The following is a 25,469-nucleotide window of genomic DNA, read 5'->3' as shown; positions in this document are numbered from 1 at the left end:
AAACAATGAGAGGAAGTAGGAGCCTCACAGAATCTGTTTTCTGGTAAAGGTGGCATTGGAGTTTTTTGACTTTGAGGGACAATAGTGGTGGAGGTTCCCACTTCCAGTTCCCAGTGTCCAGTGCTGGCAGCAGTCATTGTGATGGAGCGGGGAGGGGCCATAGGCTCTTCCTGTTACAGATGTGATGGCTATAGTTTCAAGAAAAGATTTTCTTTAGAATTAAAATAAAAATATATAGACATCTAGTGCAATTGTTCATTAAATACATACACTCTGAAAAATCAAAGCATTTAAGTTGATTTGTTGGAATTTTTAATTAAGGTGATAACTTTTAAGCACTTTATTTTCCATAGAAAGAATACAGTTTGCCATAAATAAATCTCAAAGACCAAAGTGTGAAAAATTGGTCTGCCATGGTTACTCTTAAGATACTTGGGGGACAAATGTAGGCTTATATTTACTTTGTATATTACCATCTACCCATTTCTGAGCTTTCTTCCCTCTTCCTCCACTCTCTTTTCCTATATGTATTATTGCACTAATCTGATTTTTCTAGGCCTACATGAACAGCAGCTGTTTGCTATATAGGATGGCACATGAGCACAGAACTCTGTTAGTTGGTGTGGGAAAGGAGTTACAATGATAACTGGTAAGTTTCCTCATGTTATAGAAGAGAAGACTTCACCCAAAAAAGTGAAAAATAAGTTTTTAAAAAATGAACCAAATTTATTATTTTCCAAATAATTTTCATATTATGAAAAAATGATATTTGCCAAGAATAGGTCAATTTATTTTTAAAATACAACTCATTATTGACCTATGGTAATGCATCATGAAACTCTTGACATTATGAAAATAATTGCTGGGCCCAGAATTTGAAGATACACTTGCAGAAGATTAGTAGGCCCCTTCTTTCTAAGTTTATGATTTTCAGAGAGAAAATCATTGTAAAATATTCTCTCAGTCAAAATGACACCCTACAACTTTATTACTGCAACATTACAAATTTATGGGATCTAAATCAATGAGTCTTAACCATACAGATAAAATTTGAGGGATGAGGAATTTATGAACTTGGTAAATAGTACCAAGTTACGGGAATCACAATTAAAGATCTTTATTATTTTCTGCCTAATTCTGCCATGATGTTATAAAAGACTGATATTTAAAACTCCAATGAACCATTCTTTCTTTGGTCATTCTATTAGTTTTTAAAACTATCTCCCCTTGCTTCCTGTACTTTGGGTCATAATTTTGACATGATAATATTCTTATTCTGCATCCTGTTCAATTATTAGTGATTCAAAGAGGATTTGGATGTTTTAGGAAATTTTTCTTGGGTGAGACTACAACTGACTGGATGAAGAAAGGAACCCACCATTCTCTCCTGTAGTTCAAGAGTGCCCTATATCAATTCCTAATGTTCGTTCTAGTCCTATGAACCTACATGATTGGTTTGTTAATTCTGTGATTTCCACTATGTATTCTTGTGGAAGGTAAGAAAACAATATCCTTGTATTGATATTAATTTTTTCTTCTTTCCTTTTTTAAAATGCCCACTGGTATCTTATTATTAGTAAATGATTTTAAACTTGATGTTGAATTCTTTTCTCAACACAATTTTCATGTTTCTATAATTCTAAAATTGCACTTTCTAAGTATAGGAGATATAGCCATCTGGCTGGAGTGATCTAGATATAGTTCTACCAGGGCCAGGAATATAGCCTGGTTCTATCTTTGAGCTTCATCAAGCAGGGGTGTGCAGATGTGGGAGACACAGAGACCCCCTTTCAAGGAAGAATGTGCTCCTCCACTGAGCGTTGAGTCAGAACCCTCAGGGGCTACCTCAGCTACCTCAGAACTGCCTTTCTGCAGATCATGTCCTCCCTAGGGCAGCTTGTTTCTGATAAACAAGGGTTGAATGTGCAGACCAGGACATTGTGGCAGGACACAGAATACTCTGGTGGCCGTTATTTACTCCAGAGATCTCTGCCAGAAGTGTTAAAGCTTTGTCAGGCCTGCATTGCAGTTCTCTCTCTGCCCAATCCTACTTCTTTCACTCCTTTCATAGGGTTGATACAAATAGACATTGTTTCCAGACTCATCTCAGGCTCTGCTTTCAGAGAACTTAAACTGAGACACAGGAAAATAGTATATAGAGCTGAAAGTTTTTCCAGTCAAGTTTTGAATGATCAAAGTTGAAATCTTGAAGTATTCTGAGGCTTGAATCTGTTTGAAAACAATTTTTATTTTGTACTAGGGATTGAACCCAGGGGACCTTAACCACTGAGCCACATACCCAGCCCTTTAAAAAAATATTTTATTTAGAGATAAGGTCTTACTGAGTTGCTTAGGGCCTCACTAAGTTGATGAGGCTGGTTTTGAACTTGTGATTCTCTTGCCTCAGCCTCCTGAGCTGCTGGGATTACAGGTGTGGGGCCACTGTGCCTGGCTTTGTTGGAAAATTTTTTAATAATAATTTTTCTTTCATTTGGTTACCATTTTAATTTTTGTTTGGTTTTTATTTGGGGGGGATTGTTTTGGGGAAGAACTGTGGGAAACTCAATATACATTAGAAACCTAAAGAGAGGAAAATTTTGATATCCTCATCAACTTTCATTGTTATTTAAAAGATCTTCAGTGTAAATTTGATTCTATAACATGAAATAATTTACAGTCAAACAATGTGTATGTGCAATATAGCAAGTAAACTCTCTTTGCTTATGTAAAATCTATGGGTTTTTTTATATAAATCTTTTAAAAATTTGGCCAAATAGGTAGTCTTTGCCCGGTCCTTTGAAATGGGCACACATTTTCCTCCATCTCCAGATCACAGGTGATTCTTTCTTTTCCATTCCTTACTTCCCCCAGCTGGTGTCATCTTTCTATCAGTGCTCGCTTGGATCCTGGTAATATCCCCTCCGCTAACTTCCCACCTCTCTGTCTCCTTCACACAGTTTCAGAATGATTTTTCTCATCAAGATACTCATTTGCTTAAAGTCTTCCATTGGCTCCCTGAGACTCAAAAATTTAAAACCCAAAGTCTTTTCATGGTCCTCATGGAGAGCTCTTCATGACTATATCTCTCCTTACTCTCAGCTTTATCTCTAAAACTGCTTCTCAGTCACCCCACTTCAGGCACATTTCCTGTAGGTTCTGGAATGTGCAGTCTCTCTTCTCCTCTTGCTTTTGTATAAGCTACTCCCTTTGTTGAAATGCCTTTCCCCTCTTTTGTTAGTTTTTCACTAAGGTAAGCCTTATTCTTCCTTTAAGCCTCCACTCAAGCATCAGGCAAGCTCTCAGTGGAGGTATTCCTCCATGCCCCAGAGTACCCACTTCCACTAACATCTTTCACAGCACTTACAACACTATACTAAGTATATAAGTATTATATTCCCCTCTAGACTATGAACTCCTTAGAGACAGTAATTTAATCTGTATGCCCCCAGCACTTAGTGCAGTGCCCAGCTCACAATGGATACTCAGTAAACTTTTGTGCTGTTTTTAAAACTTCTTTATGGTAGCTACTATGTGTTACAGGCTTTTGCATCCCTTCTACTGCTTGGCAAAACACTGTGTGGCTCGATACTGCATACTGTAGGGGCTCAAAGAATGTCTGTTTAGCAGATGACTACACTGCTTGTTTTTACATTTCCATTCTTCCACCAATAAACGCTTAAAAGATTCCAATTGCTAGGGTAGCCTAGAAAAACATTTGAAGTGTTGATTGACCAGGAGAAATCTCTAAAGATGTTTTATTTCACTCCAGAGTCATCACCTAAACCATGAACTACAAGCTAATACTGTTCACAGGAGAGCAACTTTGCCTGTTTGCCTATACTGTTTGGGATATAAGCTATGCAAATAAATATTTTGATTGTTCATTTGGGAAAAGTTACTTGATGACTGTCTTGAAGCATATGAAGTATATGTAGGCTTACTATGAGGAGGAGGGTGTGCAATTTTCTTTCCCCATTGCTACAGCTGATTCAGTGAGGAAAAGCATCTCTGGTAAAAGATAAGGAAGAATTTCTTCTCTGGTACCCAGGGACATTGTGGAAACACCCTCTTTGGCAATGTGACTAGATGACACCAAATTTTCCACTTTCATCCTTGAATCTGTTAAATTCAGAGTGATGTCATTATAGAGACCGACTGCTACCAATAAAGAGGCTTTGAAATTGGCATTAATTCACCATTCACTACATTTAAAAAAGAGTGGGTACATATTATAAGTGTAGGACTTCTTGGGCACTACAGGAGAATATGACCATTATTCCTGGTCTTATATCTCAATGACAAGACAACAGAAAGTTAGTTCTAGTAAAAGGATATATATATATATCAGATAAGAGTACAGAATGGCTCCCAAAGGAAGACCCCTCAAGGCAAGGAGAACTGCATGTGCAAAGTGATGTGGTGCAAATAGATATGCCAGGTATGTTTGTGTATAGTTATAGGTCCTATAGATTATAGTCCTGCTCTATCAAAGAAGAAAACATTCATTAATATTTGCCAAAGCACTTACGATGTGCCAAGCACTGTGCTAAACCCACTATAGGCATTTTCTCTTTTAATCATCAAAAATAACTGTAATATATAGTTAGTAACATCAACTGCAGTCAGTGCAACAGAAGCATTGAGAGGTTAAGTTGACTTGCCTAAGATCATACAGCTGGTAACTGATGGAACAGGCCATTGAAACCTGGATTATTGGACTTCAGCAAATAAGACTAAAATTTAATTTCAGAAACATCAGTAGTATCCCACAAAAGCCAGTTACAAACTGAACTAGGATTTGTAAGTGCTTGAAAGCAGGGAAATGTCTTCCTCCACCATGTGTTCTCCCCTATGAAGTTCCGCTTGTAGGCACATTGTAGATTTCTGGGGAAAAAATAGACTATTTTCAAGGAGTACATGGTCTAGTAGGGATGACAGACATGCATAAGTAACCATAATCTATTGAAGGCTATATAGGTACTGATGGATAAGTACCTATATAAGTTAAGAATAGATGAATAAGAATCTGAGGGGAGAGGACTTTATCCTGTAAGCACTGGGGAGGCATTGAAGTTTTTGAACAGGAGAGTGATGTGATGAAAGCTTATTACGGAAAGCTTAATCTGCTGACTGTGTGCTCCTTGTTTCCTTATTGTCAGCAACATTAAGCCACTCGGAACTCCAAGCAAGTTAAATCTGTGGTGATAGAAAAACGGAGGAAAGATTTTTCTCTCATGTCCTGTTCACCAAAATTCTGCTAAATCTGTTTAGGTGGTAGAACAATAAACTGGAGTCAGATCAGAAGCTTAAAATCTAAATGTGTACTGGCACTTTCTGTCTAATCACTGTTACTCCTAATAAAGTTGAGTCCTGGGTTGTAAGGGTAGAGTAGGGCGGAGGGCTAGAAAGATTGTAGGTCATAAACATCCAAGAGATCTAAGATCTAAGGCCATTTCTTGTGTGATAATTTAAGAATTATCTATTCATCCAGTCAATGAATATTTGTCTATTGAGTGCCACTATATTTCAGATATTGTTCTAGGTCTTAGGACATAGGCATACAGTTCAGTAAGTACAACAAGAATCTGCGTCCCTGGAGTATGCAAGTAATTCAGATGACAAACATTTCAGAGAGTGATAGATGACTATAAAGAAAATAAAGCAGGGAGATAGGATGAGGAATGACTGATGTTGAGAGAGTTGCAACTTAGAAAAGACTCTCAGAGAAAATTTCTCTATGGAATTAATATTCCAGAAGACTCGAATAATGAGAAAAAGCTAGCCATCCATGCAAAGAGCAGAGGGAAGAGCATTCCAGGCAGAGGAAACAGCAAGGGCAAAGGCCCTGAGGCTGGAAGTTAGAAAAGAGGCAGCAGGAACTGTGGGCTTTTGACTATAACAACTTTCAGAATGTTGAAAAGCACATCTGAAATAATTCCTCTTCAAATACATTTCTGGTGAAATATTTCAAAAATTAACAATGTGATGATTCTTTATTATTAACTCTGTTTTTAATATCCAATTTAAATTTTCTATCTGAAAATAATGAGTTTTAAAAAAAATTAATTGGGGTAAAAAAACCTGACAAATAAAAAAAGAGAAATAAAGGTCATAGATAATAAGAAGCCAAAAATATGGATGAAGGGTTTCAGAAGATCACCTTGGGGAGGCAAGTGGTGGTGAAGGTTGGAAATGAAAGGCTGAAAATCATGTACTATTTATTAATTTAATAAATCTGTCTTGATGTCAATGTAATCGAATGTTGCCACAAAATAATGGTCTCCTGCTGCTACATAAATGTTGAGGCCAAGCTCTGATGTTTATTTCCAAGACAGGAGACATTGATCCTTCACTAATAGAATATTACAAGTTTATTTCTATTATGCTAAGTAACCAAAGTTGATTTCATTGTTTGATTTGATGGATGTTGGTATTATCCGAGTTCAGAATGGTCTGGAGCTAGGAGGCCAAGAGGATAAATATTTTCCCCCCTAATTAGGTATCCTTGGAATTCATTCTAGTATAAAATCAATAAGAGAAAAATTTGGGATACTTAGTGTCTGGAACCTTTATTCTGATGCCTCTGGGATTGGGACTATTTGGCACACAATTGTTCCTTCTGAGACCAAAATGACCCTGCAGCCAGACAGCGAGTAAGTTGGATGGGGCTGCACTGAATTGGCAAGGCAACAGGAAACGTGATGAGAGGAGAAAGACAGCTATGACAATAGAAGGAGGAAGTGAAGCCAGAAAAACAAGAGAAGAAGGAAAAGTAACGGTGAACTACAAAAATTCAGGAGGAAAGGAAAGCCATACAGAAAAAGAAAACAACAAAATCCCCAAAGGGAATTGCAATCTGCTGACTGAGGTTCAGCATCCCTGTTTCCCAAGCAAGGGCACTGATGTACAGCGATCTGGTGGATGGATCGTGCTGCCCGGTTTCCCTGTTCCTAAGCAGAATGTGAATGGAAACAAAGATCTTCATGTTCACGTTTCTACACCGCAGATCGCATAGCCACATTGATCTGGTAAATGTGATCAACTAAAAGAGCTGAGGAAAAGGTGAAGATTGGTGCAAAGACATGAACTGTCCAATTTAGTCCAAAAAAGTCAAATACTTTTTTAAAAATATCAAAAGACAAATAGACACATGCCAAATGGTTTCTTCTTTTACCATCTCATAGTGAGCCAACATATATACTTTATAATAGTATAAATGGAAGGAAATGATGTATCTGATAAAGGACAAGGCTCCAGTGCAGAGTGTGGGTTAATAGTTCTGATTTTTCCTAATTAAAGGGCTGAACTGTAAGAGGTGAAGTCACTCTTGCTTACCATACTGAAGCAATGTCCCCTAAATCCTGATCTTATGGCTCCACTTGTATTTAATCTAACGCAAATTCACAGAGAAGCTTGCCCTTCTAGTACGTGGAGGAGTAAATGTTGAAGGGCAAGGGTAGTTGGAAGGATCTGTGCATCAGATTCCTGACAGGGTATAATGGATAGGTTGCTTGGTGGAAATTATCATCCTTTCATTTACTAAGTGTATGAACCAGAAAAAAAGTGCAGAAATAATATCTACTTCCAAAGATTGTTGGAAGCATTAAGTGAGATATTCTATGCAAAGCACTTAGTGCCTGGCACATTGTAAGTGCTTGATAAATGTCAGGGCTAATATAGAAGTCTGTAGCCAGGGATGCAGGAACTGGAATTCTTGCATGGTTGAACCATATAATGCTGCCAGCACTCAACCCTTTGGACTTATAAAAATAGAGGTTTTGTGTAATTTCTAATGTGATGTTTCCACTAAACTTTTGCATTCCTTTCATGTTTTGTCCATTTGTCTAGAGTAAAGGGGTAAGGAAAAAGAAAGGGAAGGGGAAAGAGGATCAAGTAGATGAAAGAAGGAATGGGAAGGTGGAGGTTATGTGGTAAAGTCCTCTGAGGAAACCTATCTCCAGGAAACTGAGGTGAAGAGATGGAGACTGTGCCCTACCTGTCTTATAACCCTTTGTGAAGCTTTCTAGGTCTCTAGAAAATCTCTGAAACATAGATGTGGCATGTGTTTCCTTGTGTCACAAATGATAAATGTTTCTTTACAATAAAGAAAATTGTCAGACTATAAAACAGTACTGATGTCTCCTAGAAGGACACAAGGCTGGCATGGTGGCCCACGCCTGTAATCCCAGAGGCTTGGGAGACTGAGGCAGGAGGATCATAAGTTCAAATCCAGCTTCAGCAATTTAGTGAGGCCCTCAACAACTCAGCGAGACTGTCTCAAAATGAAAAATAAAAATGGGCTGGTAATGTGGCTCAGTGGCTAAACTCACCTGGGTTCAATCCCCAGTTCCAAAACAACGACAACAACAAACAAACAAACAAACCTTGAAAGAACACAAGAACAAGGCAAGGACAAAGAAAGGAGCTCTGCAACAGTTAGGGTGTAGGGAAATTCTTCCAAGAGTGACAGGAGAAAGTGCTCAGATCTGGATTCTTCCTGGACCACATTTCTCCCCAGACTACCTCCCTCTGTCTACTGTGCTCTTTTGCCTGCCTGCCCTGTAGAAACCAGACCAGGCTGATAAGCCAGAGTAAATGGACACAGTCCTTCTGAAGCCTGTAACATCTTTGCACCTCAGTACCAAACACAGCATCAAAAAAGAATATTCCAGAAGTCAAAATCCACAAAATCTGTCCTTAACCCGGAGAGTAGCAACAAAGTAAACCCTGAGTAGTATTCACTACTGTAGACACTGTTTAAGTTTCTCCTCAAAAAACTAAAGATTCTAGGAAAGTGAGACAGCATGGGAAGTAAGCACAAAGTAGCAACAGCAGACCCTAAGACTGAACTATATCCTTTCATAAGTATCTTAACTTTCCGATCCTGGGGTCCCACAATCATAGACAACATAAGTGAAGCTAATGGGGACTTGTCCTGTTACTGTCAATACTTTAACACCATGTGACAGGGGCATCCTTCAATTCTCTGCCTCAAGAACTTAGGTATTAGAGCTGGGCATGGTGGTGCACATCTGAAATTCAACTACTCAGGAGGCTGAGGCAGGAGGATCACAAGTTTGAGGCCACTCTGGGCAACTTAGTGAGAGCCTGTCTGAAAGAAAATAAAAAACAGGGCTGGGGACATAGCTTGGTGGTACAGCACTTGCTTAGCATGCATGAAACTCTGGGTTCAATGCTCAGTATTGAAGAAAAAAAGAAGAGGGAGAATTTTGGTTCAAGGAAAAAGATGTTTGGAGAGTTGTTGACAAACACATTATAAAATTATTTATCTGATTAAGAATTGGCTAATGTAATAACTAATGGTACATGATGATTTATCACTGGTAATTACTACTGCAGAACCGGTGTCAGTCTCCAGGAACTACTATATTTACTATATTGCAATACATAAGATGTAGCCCAATTGGTTTCAAAGACATTCTGAGCACCCAAAACCAAAATATTTAAACTGCCCGTTCTATCTTTGGCAAATAATTATGGCCATGCTAAGATTATTTATACCTTATAGTTTATGATTGACAATAGCGGTGTTCAGCCCTCACCTTAAAAAGATTTTATTTGGCATAATATCCTTTTAACCCCTTATTCTTAAATTACATCAAAGTCAATAAAATGTGATAGCATGATAATTTGTCATCTTTCCCGCTATACTTAGTAAAGAGGATCCAATTACATTGGAAAATTATAAAAGCAAATATAGTAGTTTTTTTTTTTTTTTTTTTTTTTTTTTTTTTTTTTTTTCTGTTTCCATTTCCAACAGAAGGAAATGACACTGCTTGGAATGTTGTACAGCCTCCCTCTTGAGACTGGGGCTTTTGTTAGCTCCAAGAGTGCAAAGACATCATATTGGCATAACCTTACTAGGTGAAAAACCATTGTAAAGATTTAGGAATGCACTAAAAAAATATAGTAACACAGTTGAATCAAGAACACACTTTGGCATGCTTCCTATTATATAACTCTCAACATTTAATGACAAAACTCCAGCTAGTGAACACTGCAACATTTGGAATTTGTTTTGTAAAATGTGCTAAAGTGTATGAAATTGCCACACATGGTAGCCCTGATTTTTTCATTTTTCTTCATTTTCAGTTTATATACAGTTCTTTGTATAAGGGTTATTTTATTTTATTCTAAATTATGAACTTCAGATTATTGATGGTAGGCACTCGAGAGCTATAACTGTTGGAACAGATATATATGCAAGAGTTTATGAATATGTAGGTTAGGATTTTAAAAGTCCAGGGCAATAGGTTAAGTAAACAGTCATTGTCTCAGATTAACTGATGTTACACCAATAACAGTGTGTCAAATAATGTTAATTGGAGGCCCCATTTCCTTTATTATTCTGGGATAAGGGACTATCACACACAGTTGCAACAGCTACTCCTTCCATAGTTTTGGTCCAAGGCATTTGAGCAGTTAGTGAATCTGAGTACGGTGGTCTGTTCTGCCTGAGAGTGAACTTTCATAAGGTAGTCTGAGTGACAAACACCTCATATAACTTGCTCACATTCCTCTGTGGAATAGTCACTTCTGAGAGAAAGAGGTGCGGTTTCATGATCTGGGAATAGGACTGTCAGCCAGGAACATGGAGTTCTCCTCTGGAACTAGTTGTTTTCTTTATGGATCAGATCATGCTTACAAAACTTTCCAGGAATCAGTTTACCCAGTTTAGAAAACAGGTTGTCAAAATCTAGTTAACTGGGATATACTTAATATTAGTGAATATCTGTTGTGATTTGAAATGAAAAGTGATACGAATGCAACTGAGTTGTTTTCATAAACTTATTAGTTTTATGAGATAAATAAATAATAGACCTTTTTTGTCCTTTGGAAAAATTATCCCAGAATAAGAACTGTAATGTTAATGTTTAAAATAATTTATTTGTATTTAAAAAATTTTTTTTTATTCTAAATGGTTTTCTTCTTTAAGTGAGCATGCTAAGTGTTCTACATGATGCAAATAATTAAATTCAAATAATTAAATTCATGATTAGCTTCATTTTAAACATATAGAAGTAGTTAGCCTCTTTGTTCTATACAACACAGGTAAATCTTTTCCGGAATTCATCCACTGTAAGAGTGTAAACATTATTAACCTTAATGTTTTAGAGAAAAATTAGGATGGAAGAAATGCATAGTCAATCTAGAGTTTGAGCAGCCTTGTATAATGTGTAATAATCTTTTTAAATGATGAAGATTTCTGAGAATAAGATGCAGGTTTCAGAAAGAGAAAATAGTACATACATGCCCAAACAAAATGAGAGTATATATGTTGTGGGGATGATGGGGTGGTGAAAATTAACAACTGAGTAATTGTGACATTCTGTATCTGAAAGAATAAAGTTTAAAAACAATCAAACAATGCAAAGCCTTAGCTGGTCAGCATTCCCCTATCCAGAATCCAGTTCCCCTAAATTAATTAACCTTCTATAGTAATAATAATTTTAAAATTCTCTAAAAATATATTGTGATTCTTTATATTAGGAAGTTTTACATTTCCAATACCTTCTTCTTTTTTTTAAAAATGAAAACAAACAAAACAATGGATCTTCAATTCTGTCTCTGGGATCTCAAATTTGGCTCTGAATATGTGTTTCAAATCTCATTAATTACAATATTGGTCCCAGGAGGTACAGTTGCTGATGCAAAGAACACTCTTTGTACTCAAAATAATTTGAACAAGGGCAAAGAAGCATTTTATTTACATGTGTAAACATTAAGAGGAAAATAGAACAGAAATGGTTCAGGTAGCTACTGAGATGTTTTAATGATAATTTATTTGATTACTTAAGCTTTAAGGTTATCATACACAGGATAAAATACATATAAAATTCATATTTTCTCTTTGTATATTTGTTGGATGATAACATTTTTGTAAAGGTAACTCTGACATTAACTTGGCAAGTTCTGAACTAAGACCTTTTAGCATTTTATTCTTTCTAGATTCGAAGACCAAATTGTTCTGAATTTCATACCCCACTGTGCAGATCTATAATTTATTTATTTTTTAAATATCAGAAAATATGCTATTACCCATAGGATTTTTCATGTAACAAATCTGGTAAAAACCAATCAAATGAATAAATTACAACAGTAGACAGCAAACAGTTTCTCCCATTTTCTTTCATTTTCCTTTCTCTCTAGGAAATAGTAAATTAGACCATGGTTCTTTGTGGTTTGTACTGTAAGAACACATATGGTCATACATTTTCATCCTATTAACAAGTTTCTTGACTTGGTGGCAGAAAGTAAAGTCCACTCTAAAGATAATCTTAATGCCTTACCAGATGAGGTTCATCTACTATGTACAGCCACAACATAAAAGTTTTGCTTTAAGCTCTGATGGTACCCATGGACTATCTTTAAATGGATATTGAAGGGTAAAGTTAAGTAGCCCTGGTTAAGGATAAGAATCACTTGAAGTCTACAGGTGCCCGAGTCCCTTCCCCATGTTTCTGACTCAGTCTACAAACAAAAACCAATAAAAACAAACCCTAAGGCAATTCAAAAATACGCCAGCAGGACCAACAACCGCATATAAAAGAATCCCAAGGCCAGTGCAAGGATAATAACTGTTATTTATTTATTTAACAGTACAAAGTCCACCCTTGATTTTTAACTGAATTCTTCCCTTTTCCCAGATGTAGATCAGCAGCTGCCTGAGGTCTCTGCTTGACAGTGTTCTCTAAGTAGCATTTTTGAAAGAGTATGCATAGCTTCTATGAAGCCTGGAGATGCTAAAAATTTTCTGGGTTAAAGCTAATGGAAGAAGATCATTGAACAACAAATTGTAATTTTGTAAAATTACAAATTGTAAAATTGTAATGCTAATTTTAAAAGTAGCATCTGTATACTGTGGCAACCTTTTGCACATTTGAGTATTTTGAGCAAAAGAGCAAAAGTTCATCAAAAGAGAGACTTGCTGGTTCAGCCTCACTCCTTCCAATTCTTCAGAGTCCACGAATGTAATATCCTGACCACTAAATCACTATAGGTCATTAGAAACAGAAGGAAAAAAATTGAAGTTAGAAATGGCAAATTACTTCTCTTAGAAATTAATCTACTTATGCCAATGTCATTTTTTCCCCTTCTGTATACTCACTTCTTTTGACTTGTTTTTGTCTTTTAATAAAGGTTCTTTTATTTTTCTTATATCTTTTTATCATGTCTGCCTTTTTATTTTTATTATATTCTTTTACTGTAACATTCTTTGGTTTCTTCATTTAATCCTATTTATTCTGTTCTTCTTTCCTTTCTTTACACCTTACTTTTCTGATGTTTTTCTTTTCATTTACCTTAACAGCATGTAGCAGATCCTTCCTCTTCATTTTTCCCTGAATTTGACTGCCAACTCTTTTCTTGAATCTCTGACTCTCATATTTACTAACTGTCCTTTTTTAACCTTCTGTTGATGTTTTATTTCTGTCACTTGCTATCAATGTCCACAAACCCCATTTCTTTCCATTTCATCTATCTCAGTATCTCCATATGTATTTTTATGATCCTACTACTAAATACTTAAAGTTGTATGCGTGGAATAGGAAGATACTTTTCTTCATTTGAACGCTATTTCCTCTTCCTTCCTATAGATGTTCCCTTCCTTATTCATCCTTTTTTTGATGTTTACCTGTCCCACCCTTGTCACCTCCCTTTTGAAGTTCATTTGTTCTTTCCAACCCCATTCGCACCGGGTCCGATTTTACAACCAAGATCTTCAACAAAATAAAGGATGGAGTTCTATCAGAAACCAGGTTGTGTGTATATCAGAAACCAGGTTGTGTGTGTTTCAGAAACTTTTAGGCATTTACTAAAATGGGATTAGGGTCTTGGATTCAGAAATATTCTTGGGTAGCCTTTCACCTCTGGCAGAGCTTTCCACACCTTGGAGTTCCCTAAGGCCTATGCTGATGAGCAAAGATAGGGAAGTCTTTCGTGGCTCTCTCTGTCCTCTTCTAGTTCAGGGACTAGAATGAACAAGCATTACCACCAAACTATTAAACCAGGCGGGGTGGGGATGCCTGGGGCTCTTTTCTGCCCGCACTTCTGGCAGGATGTGCGGTGTGTCGGGCTTGGAACGGGTCAGGGTAGTAGGGCACTGAGGTCCCAGGACCAGGTCACTGGGCCTCTTGGGAATTATGCTGACCTCCTAGAGAGGAGGAAGGCCCAAGGCAGGGTGCTCCCCTGGGGCGCAGAGCGCGGCCCCCGGAACCCGGCGACGCCACTACTGCGGCGCCCAGAGCCTGAGGCGCAGTCCCTCCCCAGGAGGGGAGGCGAGTCGCTCCTGGTCGCTCAGCGAGAAGGTCGAGGGAACAGCGCGGGCGTCCCTCGCCAGCCGGCCCTCTGGGAGCTGGGCGGGGGCTACACCCCAGGGAGTAGGGCTGAGGGCGGCAAAGATCAATCATGGGTACTGGCGCGGGGTCGCTGACAAGAGAGGAACGGGAGAGGAGGCTGGTGGGGCCCCCCAGGGCGGCTGGGGCCGTCGGTCTGTCTGTGTACTCGGCGGGCGCCCCGAAGTCTGGGGCCGCTACGGCTCCAGCTCCGCCGGCTCCTGCCAAAGACTCCAGGCCGCACTTTCCCCTCCTCCCGGCGCCTTCTCTCCAGTGAGGAGCCGAGCGCGGGCGGCGCAGGGGGAGGGGCGGCGGCGGAGAGAACAGCCAGTTGTTTAAAATCCTTCTAGAGCAGTTTCTAATTCCCCCCTTGCGCCCGGGTTCGGAGGGGGAGGGGGGAAGGAGAGCGGGAGGAGGGAGGAGAGCGGAGAGGGAAGGAGGGAGGAAGGGAACCAGGGAGGGAGGGAAGGAGGGAGGAGACTGCCGCTTAGGCTGTAGCCGCCACCGCGCGCTTCGGAAGGCCGAAGGGAGGGGGAGGCCTGTCAGTCTTGCGCGTTGCCTGGGAGAAGAGGGCGGAGCTTTGGCGTGGGGCGGCCAATAGTGGGGGTGGCTGCGTGGGTCGCCATGGGGACGGGGCTGTTCCCGGGGAGGCTGTGATGGGTTGACAGGTGCGTGACAGTGGGAGCTGCTCTCGGCACAAGCATGTACGGCAAAGGCAAGAGTAACAGCAGCGCCGTCCCGTCCGACAGCCAGGCCCGGGAGAAGTAAGTGTCTCCGCTTCTCACCCACCTCCGCCTTCACACGCGCGCACACTCACGCACGCTCTCGCACACTCTCTGGGAGACACACAGACACACAGACACTCTCCGCCCGGGGAGAGCCGGGGGTGGGCTGGCAGGGGGAGGGGTGTGCGAGGTGGGGGCGTGTGGTGCGGGGAGCGGCTGTTTCTCAGGAGGTGCTGGCGCGGGGCGGGCGGCCGTGGGGGGCTGTCGGGAGGGAAGCGAGTATGTTGGGGGGCGGCGGCGGTACTGGTGCTGAGGATGTAAACTTGTTTGGGTGATTGAGGGAAATAACCCGCGGGTTCACCTCCTCACAAAGTAACTTTAGAGCTGGGGTCTGGGGCTGCGGGGACCCGGAGAGCCGCCGGGGGTCGCGGGGAGAGGGCAGCTGCGTGGAGGAGGGCGCACGGTGGCAATGTGGTGTCTGGCGGAGCGGGCTGGGGTCGCAGCGAGCGGCTTCAGGAGCGGGCGCAGGGGCCCCGGCGCTGGGGCTCGGGGCCGGGAACGCCGGGAGAGGCGAAGGCGGCGGTGCCGGGCGCGCGGCGGGCGGAAGCTGGGCGCAGAGCGGCCGAGCGGGGCCCCGCGGGGCGCGGAGGCGCGCGCGGGGCACGGAGGGCGTGTGCGGGCGTGGACCGGGTGGGCGTCGGGGCTTTTCCCAGCGGGCGGATCCGGCGCTACGCCTGCTGTGTCCAGTGTTTCCAGCAAAGTGGGGCTGGGGCTGGGGCTGGGCCGGGGGCGGGTGGGCGCGAGGGACACTGCTGAAGTTTGGGAGTCAGAGAAGGACCGAGTTCCCGGGGAGAAAAAGTGTACTGGCAAGGAGAGGGATCTTTTGGAAGAGGCTGGCATTTCTGCTTCTCGCCGCAGACCCAACTCCGCAGTGGCGGCGACTAGAGAACTTTTTGTGGAGACTTGCTGTCTCCTGAACGTCGGGGGGCCGTAGTGGGCAGCTGGCGGGGCGGTCCCTGCGGGGCGGTGGTCGTGGGGTGAGCAGAAGGGGAGTTGTGAGAGCCGCGCCAACGCCGCGAAGAGGGCTTTCTGCAGCAGGCAGGCAGGAGGCAAATGTCCGAAAAGGGATTTGTAGGGAGCAGAGAAACGCTTGGTTGGGGTAGTGGGGAGATACAGGTGTTAACTTCGGTGGGAACCCAAGAGGAGGCTGGCGAGAAACGAACCCCTCCCGGCCAGGGATGCCACCGTCACGGCACACTGCGAAGCAGTGTTGTTTGCTGCTATTCTTGTGTATTTGTAACGGTGATTTGGTTGTTACTAAAAATGAGAGCGAATAGTAACTGTGACCACTGAGGAAGAACCCCCCCTCCTTTTTTTTTTTTTTTTTTTTTTTCTCGGTGCAGCAGATCAAGCTGATTTCCAGTAACCACCTCAACTCTTGAGAGTCAGACTTATCATTGTCATTGAACACACTCTTATTTTTCGGAGGGGGTTCAGACAGGGAGAAAGTCTGAGAGCATCACTCCGAGGTACTTTGGGTACCTAGCACGCAAAAATAACTGCATAAATAAAAACCGAATGTGCAGACAGAAGACCAAGTTTCCCTCCCTGCTTTGGGCAGTTAGTTTTCCCCTGAAAGTTTGTTGTGCCCTAGGGATGGGAACATTTCCTAATCTTCGTGTTGGCATCAACATACACAGTTCCCATAGGATTTAGAGGTGGCAGGCCTTGATGTAGCAAAACAAAACAAAGCAAAAAGCCCAAAAACCAAAACAAGGAGAAAAAAAAAAAAAAAAAGGAGAGATGCTGTTCTTTTTCAGATTTATTTTCTGAGGAACTACATTCAGGATCTTGTTGCTCTGATAAGAAATATATAATAGCTTTATTGCCTGGTTTGAGATATAGCACTTAACTGAAATTGAAGTTTTGAAATACTAATATGTGTGCATTAATCATTTGGTTATATGATAAAAATATCTTAAGGAAGATGTTTTAATGATTACAGAATATTTGGATTTCACATTACTGGGGGTGAAGAAATTGAAATGTAATGAAGCATAATCTTATTTATTTTGGGGTGACTGAATTTGAGAATTAAAGTAATTTTGGATTTTAGCTGGACTCCTGGGAGTAGGTAAACTTTTGACTGAATCTAATTTGTAACCTGATGACTTTGTAAATTTGCTGAGATTATAACAAGGAAGTTGGACCCCATGTGTCTGTGGTCCTTTTTAGCTCTAATTCTGTGATTGTCATGAAAACAAATAGCCAGTTTTGTTGTCATATCTACCAAACTGAACACTAAGTAACATCCACTCTTATGAGCAAAGTGATGAGGGTTCTGCTAGATGGTGCTATTTGATTTAAATATATTTCTTCCATTCATTACAATTGGCAGAAGGAATTCTTGACTGGCTTGCCTTATAAACTAAATATAGGTGAAGAGGCCCCTTTTGGAGAATTAACAATGACTATTCTGGGTTAATTGTTTTTGAATTAATTTCTAGGTGAATGTTGTTTGAATCTAAGACAAACATTGAAGTAGGTTCTGTTTTATAGAACATACTTTCATTTTGGTGGGAAGAGTTGATCTGATCACCCAGTTTTCCCAGTTATGTTTACTTGAAACTTTGATGGACTATTCTGTATCAGTGTACTAATTTCTGAAAATAAGAATCTTGAAGTTATCTTTAAAAAGGATGTCACAATTGTTTCTTATTAATTTTTAAGGTGGCAGATTTTAAAAGGTGGTCAAGTGATGAATTCTCCTTTAGTAAGCAAATTAGAGCTGTTGTGATCTTTAAATTATAGAAATAATTTGTTTTTCAGTAATAAGTAATATATACCTTAATAAAAACATTCTGAAAAATGAGTTGTCATGAATCATGGCATACACATTCAATAAACCTTGGTTTTATAATCTATCAAGAAATATATTTTCTCACATGAGTTCATAGTGAATAGCTGACAGGTACTTACCTATATTACTCCTTAGCTTTTTCTTGCACTAAAAAAATCATTGTGGAACTGGGGATGTAACTCAGTGGTAGAGTGCTTCCCTAGCATGCTTGATGCCCTGGGTTCAATCCTCAGCGCAGAGAAAAAGAAGGGGGAAAAAAAAAAAAGAGCTATATAACATTTAAAATTTATTTGTAGGTTTTACACACAGTTTCTAAAATTTTACTTGTAGGTTTTACACACAGTTTCTAAAATTTTACTTTGCAGTTCTGAACATAAAAATGGCCAGGGCAGGTTAATTACTTATTTTGTTGTTTTAAAAAAACAAACAGATAAGTCTATTCAAAGGTTTGGATTAGATTTAATTAGAGAGGGAGTGATTGAAAACCCTGAAGGGAGGTGGTATGTTTGCATAGAAATTTTAATTCTGATCTTGTTAGGTCATTTCCTGCTTTAGCACACTTTCTTTACAACATTGATCATGATGGTAATTAAATAACTGTGTAATTGGCTGTTTAATGTCTTGCTTTCCCTAAAATGTAAGTTTCTTGAGAGTAGGGGACAATCCTTCTAATTTCTTCTCTACAGTATCTTTGACATCAAGAGTAATACTTCTAATATTGGAAACACCAAATAAATTCTTGTAAATGAAAATGTTAGACTGAAAGGAATTTTTTCAATGACCTCCAAAATAATGACGTAAGTTTGAGTTCCACATTCTCTAGCTTAGTCCTGTTTCAAAAATACAAACAATAATGTTCTTTAGCTTAGTTGTATTTCAGAAATGCCCCCCAAATAATACAACCAAGATAACAATTTATTTGTTATCCTATGTGCTAGTCATTGTGTTCAGTGTTTTTGTGTTTACTTTCTCTAAATCTCCCAACAAAACTTCAAGATAGATGACTTTTTTTTCACCATTGAAGAAATAAGAAAACTGAAACCCTGATTGGTAAAATAACTACATACACTGGTAGATACTCTACTAGAAAACAAGAAAGCTGGGTTGCTAACAGATTTCTCTAACTTCAGAACCTATGGTTGAAGCTGAAGAATACATTTTTCAGTGTAGCAGATTGCCTTCCTGATCTAGGGTAGGATGCTACAGATTTAGGGAATAGCATTACATAATCAGATATAACAGACTTTAAAGATTTGATCAGATATGCAGTCTTAATCATTGGTGCACCCAGATGCTATAACCCTCCATTTTGGCAGACCGAAGACATATGTGCAGTTGTATGGAAGGCATAGAAATCTTAGGCGTGAAAGTTGGAAGCCTAAAATAATGAAGAATCTTTGTTCCTTTTTTTTACAGGAATTTCGTTTGACCCCTTAAGTTTTAAAATTAAACATAATGGTTGTGAACAAGTTCCGTATAAAAAATATTGCTGAACTTTAAGCCATGCCATCTTACCAAGGAAAAAGTACTGCCACCTGCAAATAAATGAGTAATGATGTTAATTTTTTATTAAACTAATATGATCTTTAACGTTTTGTAACAGCACGGAAAGATGAATGTGCTAGAAAGCAAAGTTGTTTATAAACAAGATAAACATAGACATTTATTATGTAAACTAGTTGCAAACTAAAACAATCAAACTATGTATCTAATCTGGGGTTTTGAAAAGTAACTTTGACTTTTGAAGGTTGATTTTTGTTGGACATACCTGGAAACAGATACTATATGCTCATTTTTGAATAGTTATAATCAAAAGAACATTTAAATACCACTCCACATGAGAGAGTTTATAGGGATCAGTACCTGCCAGCATCACCTTATTCTTCCCCCATCTTTCATCCTAAAACCCTATCAAAGGAAACGTACAAACATTCCTTTCTGAAGGAAATAATGCAAGTGAAGTAATACAAATCTCTTCAGAAACATGGTTGATGAGCAATGTATACAATTCAGGATTTCTAAAATAAATGAAGCAATATCTTCATTGGAATGAAATTTCCTACAATATGTTGACTCTCCCAACTCAGATCTTTCCTCCAAAATACTGAACAATTTGTTTCTGAAATGTCAGCTGTGAGATTTCCCCCCCCCTTTTGACTGATGTCTTTTCTGTTACTTTAAGAGAAGAATCTCCCTTTGCACCCCCTTAGGATTTGAACCCAAGGCTTTGTATATGCTAGGCCAAGTGCTTACCACTGCGCTGTGTTCCCAGCCCCAATTTTTTTTTTTTTTTTCCTGAAGGAATAAATCTAAAAGAGGAAAGAAACTGTGTAAGATATTCAGACTTTGTAGTATTGTTTATCCAGAGATTTATTGTCATCCTTAGAAATAGTATTCTAAGCTGGGTATGGTGGCGCATGCCCCTAATACCAGCAATTTAGGGGGCTGAAGCAGGAGGATCATAAATTGGAGGCCAGTAAGCTCTAAGCAACTTTAGCAAAACCCTATCTCCAAGAATAAAAAAAAATGTCTGGGGATCTAACTTAGTGGTAGAACACCCCTCTGTTCAATGCCTAGTACTTTCTTCTCTAAACCCTGCCCAAACCCGAAAATAGTGTTAAAAGTATGCTCTACTTTCAGAACTGTGTGTGTAGGGGTTTATTCCCATACTCTGAAAGCCAGTTTGCCCATAAAACCAATTTAAGATGAAAAAAAATTTTTAGTTCTGTAGTAGTAAAACAAATGTGTCTTATATCATCAGTTACTACCAGAAAACAGAATTACTTTGTCCGAATTGAACTTATTCCATGGGGCAGGAGCTGGGATGCCCATGTTGTTGTTGATTAACATTTTATCTTTACAGTTTAAAGTTAGAAGTAAAATTTGGAGGAAAAAAACAATTTGAATTTAGATCTATCTTCCTTCTGAGGAAATCACCATTATATTAATTTTGGAATAGGATTAGGGCCAGAACACTGGATTTAAAAGACATTTAACTATGTTGGGAATATGTAATTTAAAAATTCTAATTTTATTTTGGAATGCATGGGAGTATTCTCTACTATTATGTACATTATTACTTTGACATTGATGTGAGAATAACATTAAATGCTAGTGACATACTAGTGATATATCATTTACTAACATTTAAGCCTCCTCAATAAACATATGCCAAAATCTTTTTATCAAGAAGTTTGTCCAAAAAAGATGGACTTAAAATAGCACTGGAGTAAAGAATAAGATATATTTACTAATATCTGATCAGTTTGGAGTAAAAATTAAATGATAATATTATACAGATTTCAGAATTTGCTTATCAGATTTTATATATATTTTAAATATATAATACCTGTTTATGTAAGACTTTGTTAACATGTATATAACTTAACTAGGACTGTGACAGTTCACTTAATTATTACACACACAAAAAATCCATGTATTCTACGAAAGGTGACCTGAAGGGTGGCCCAACCAGATTAAGATTCTGCTTGTTTTCAGTAATGTTAGATAAATAACAGAGTGTTCTTACGTCTCCCAAAGTGTTATATCTTATTCTATATTTTCAATGTGAAAACATTGAGAAACAAGTAGAAAATGGACTATACAAGGAAGAATAGAGTTTTTCCACCTAACTTTTAAGTCTAGGTTGGTCAAATAAATTTTGTCAGTAAATTAATAAAGATTTTTGAAAAGTGGAGTTACTGTTTTTATAATAATTACAGAACTAAAAATTTATCTGGACCAGCATGGGTAGTATCAATGTAGTAGTGGAATTAATATTTCTATTTTTTTCTCATCTTTTAAAAGATAAACTTAAGTTGGTATTAGTTCTTTAGTAACAACAAAACTCTCAGTTTTTACTTTAAGAATTTCAATTATTGCATTTCATGTAGGACCCTAAGTAGCTTTAAGATAATAATGAACCATCATAATATTTTAGATCACAATTCAGCTAGAGTGAACCAATGACCTGGCAAGTTCCTATTTTTGAACTTCTGTATTAATTTTGCTTCATGGGCATAATGTAAAAAGTAGTTAACAGAAAATATTGCAGACTGAAGTGTAACATTTTATTATTTCTTTTTCTGCTTTTAAAGATTTTTTTTTCAGTAACAGTAGGTATTGAAGGGTATATTTTAATTACTAATATCGTTGTAATTTTTAGTTTCCAAGTCAAGATAGTAATTTAATACAATATTAAAATATGATGAAATATTTGTGAAGGCAAGACTAGAAGGTGAAAATTTATATGTGACTCCATTTAAGTAAAAAGAGTTGATGCCTAAAAACAGGCTTTCCTCTGACATTAATATGGCTTTTTTTTTTTTTTGTGACCTGATATTTGCCTAATTTTCCTTATTTATCTACTCCAGATTTGTGAGGAGAGGGGAGCTACTTTATTGATAGAAGAAACTGAAATAAATTATTGTCTTAAAGTGATCTCATGAGGTAGGTTGTGATGTGCACACCTGTAGTCTCAGGTGCTTGGAAGCTGAGATGGGAGTATCACTTGAGCTGAGTGAGAAGTTGGAGACCTACCTTGGCAACTACCCTCAAAACAATAAAACAACAGTACCAAAATACCCCCCCCCCAAAAAAAAAAAAAACCCAACAATGATCTTATAGAGACAGAATGAAAATGAATATTTTCTGTAAAGTAACAAAAGCCTAAATTCTCTTTAATGAACTTGCTGAGTTTTGTCATAGAAAGTTATTGATTAATAGTAACAAAAATAGCAATGCTTTCAGGTTTTTTGTTTACATTTAGCATTTGCTCTATCTCATTTCGCCACTTTCAGAAATACTGTTTTAAAGTTACGGAAGAAGCAAGCTTAAGAGTTTATTATAGTTTTGTCTGCTAGTATCAAAACAGGAGATAGAAAATGGCTATATTGATCAGACTTAAAAATAAATCTCATAGAATGAGAATGTCTGAAAGTGACAATTCCAGAACTGATTCAGTGACTCAAGAACTTCAGGGTTCACGATCAGCTTCTCTGCCATCCTTGTGGTCTTCCTGTTGTGACTGTAACATGGCTGCTTCAGGTTTCCAGCATCACTTCTCACACAGACTAATATAAAAGTGTGAGGAACAGCCAAGTTTTTCCTTCTTCATGTCTCATCAGTCAGGGAGGAAAACCTATTCTTGTATTAGGAGATCTCTTCTTATGCCTTACTAGAAAGAACTGTAAAATTCTTTCTGCTAAACCAATTACTGACAAAGGTAATGGTATTACCATAATTGGCTTTAATCAGTCATTGTTTATCCCCTGGGCTAGAAACATTGCTCCCCTGTACCTGAACTACCTAAACAAAACTGGGAGTCTTTAGAAGGAAGATGTATCTTGGGGAGAGTAAAATGGGTCTCGCTTTCATGGAACTTTCAAATTTGAAGGAGAAATATAAGTAAATAAATGTACTAGGTAACTTTGGATAGTCATATATGCTATAAAAGTAATAAGATATGGGGTTATAGAGAATGATTTGGAAGATACAGTAGATTGGGTAGTTATGGGAAAGTTCTTGGAGAAAAGACATTTAAGTAGAGACCTAACTAATATTGAAAGAAACAGCCATGGGAAGCCTTGAGGTTGGAGTCAATGCTACCATTGAGAAAACTTCTTAAAGTGAGCATAACTGCTCAAGGATACATAAAATATGAGTGGAAGTTGGGATGAAGAAGCTATGCTTCCTTGGTTTTGTTTTTCACTGAGGAATTAGATGGTGGATCCAGTTTATCTAGTCCTCCTAGATGGTAGGATTGATTACCTTTTATCTCCTAAGCCCTGAGGACACAGTTGTTCCTAAGGAGGACAGTGGGGTTTTTATAATGACACTGATGACAGAAATAGTTAAGGTTTATTGAGCACTTAGTCTATTGGGTTATCAAAGGATGGTATAGCTGGCATGCATACTTCTCTTAAACCTCCCAGATTGGATTGGATGCTTTTGTAGCAACCTCTGTTTTTCCTTTTTCATATCAGTCATAAATAGTGATAATTTATGTGATGACATTTTGTTTAATGTCTTTTACTCAGATTGGAACTCCATAAGGATAAGGATCATGCTCTTTCAACATTGTATTCTCACTGCTTACCACAGTGCTTAGAATTGTTATTATATGTTTGTGGAATAATGAATTAAGGATGTAATCAGTAGTATAATAAATGTCACAAAAATCTATTACTGTTGTCATTTTCTCCCCTTTATATGTAGGTTTTGATGCTAGGATTAATAAGTAATTTCTAAAGAAGATTTTTCTAAAATATAGGCATATAGTAGTCTCTGAATTTTAGAACTAGGAAAGATTGCCTACTAATATTACCATGAAATTGTGTATTTTTCATATGAATTTTTGATACACTACTCTGTGTTCATAAACTTAATAATATAAATGGAATTGTGTTGAAGTTTTAAGGTTATTTTAATATAGTTTATTTTAATTTAAATCTTACAATCCTATGAAGTAGGTGGTATCTTCATTGATTAAGATTTGTAAATGAAAATTGACTCACCCAGATAGGGTAATATAGATACTATGTGGCAGAGCTGAGCCATATTTAAATGTCTTTGGTTCCAAGGTCAGTGTTCTTTTAATTTTACTATAGCTGCCTCTTTTATGATGAAAGATTCATATATATTTAAGAAGATTGAAATAAGAATTTGATTCAACAGAGAATCATAGATTAGATGTTAGTTAAAAGCTTGAAGTACTTTGATTAAATGAAAAATACATGTTATAGTGTGTTAAATACAGTCCTATACAATTATTTAATTTCAGAAGTGCCATGTTTTGAATAAATTCTGATTTTTATTTGAAATACTTATGCTTTTGTTATGTAAGTGAGTTTATATTTGATTTAGCATACTTTTAAGTTTTTGATTTGTGAAGTCTCAGGCTACATTTTTTTTTTTTTTAAACCATTGAACTTTGTTTTGTTTCTTTGTCAGTTAACTTCTATGTGGAGAGTTGGGGTTGGGAAAGGGAAGGGAAGGTTATTTTTCCCTTTCATGCTTTTCTCTAATAAGATAGGGAAAATCTTTCCATGTGAATTATTGAGCACATGTTATTTTCTTTAGTTGTGAGAAAATATGTAACATAAAATTTAGCATTTTAACTATTTTTAGGTGTATGGTTTACTGGTATTAAGTATATTCACATTGTCGTGCAGCTATATCCACTCTCCTGTTCTAGAAATTTTTCATCTTCCTAAACTGAAGCTGTACACTCACTAAACAAAAACTTCCCACTCCTTGTTCTCCTTAGCTCTGGGCAACCACCATTCTATATTCTGTTTTTATGAATTCGACTATCAACGTACTCCATACAAATTTTTTCTTTTTGGATCTGGCAGCTTTTCTTGCTTAATCCCTATAGCAACTTCATAAAATAGATGTAATCCTGATTTTACATATGGGGAAACTGAACCTCAGAGAGGTTATCTTGTCCCAGGCCTCCCAGTAAGTTTTATAGCCTGTTTTCAAACTCAAGTTTCTGATTCTGTGGCCTATTTTAGCCAAACTAGCCTA

General features: G+C 38.2%; 1 protein-coding gene across 5 annotated transcripts in view; it reads left to right on the top strand.

The window, feature by feature from the left end:
- Window positions 1–14,968: 14,968 nt before the first annotated feature.
- Window positions 14,969–25,469, top strand: part of Ssbp2 (single stranded DNA binding protein 2) — a 356,243-nt gene continuing 345,742 nt past the window's right edge. For 3 of the 5 annotated variants that reach the window (XM_047556870.1, XM_047556867.1, XM_047556866.1), the window contains exon 1: window positions 14,970–15,118. In XM_047556870.1, coding sequence (XP_047412826.1) covers window positions 15,057–15,118 — 62 coding nt within the window. In that variant the 5' untranslated portion in view covers window positions 14,970–15,056. Of the gene's footprint in view, window positions 15,119–25,469 lie in introns of all 5 variants that reach the window. The other 2 variants (XM_047556868.1, XM_047556869.1) reach the window with 1 other exon arrangement.

Source organism: Sciurus carolinensis, chromosome 6, assembly GCF_902686445.1.
Source record: "Sciurus carolinensis chromosome 6, mSciCar1.2, whole genome shotgun sequence".
Classification (NCBI taxonomy): Eukaryota; Metazoa; Chordata; class Mammalia; order Rodentia; family Sciuridae; genus Sciurus; species Sciurus carolinensis.
The sequence above is the reverse complement of the archived record's forward strand: the minus strand, read 5'-3'. Positions and strand labels throughout refer to the sequence as shown.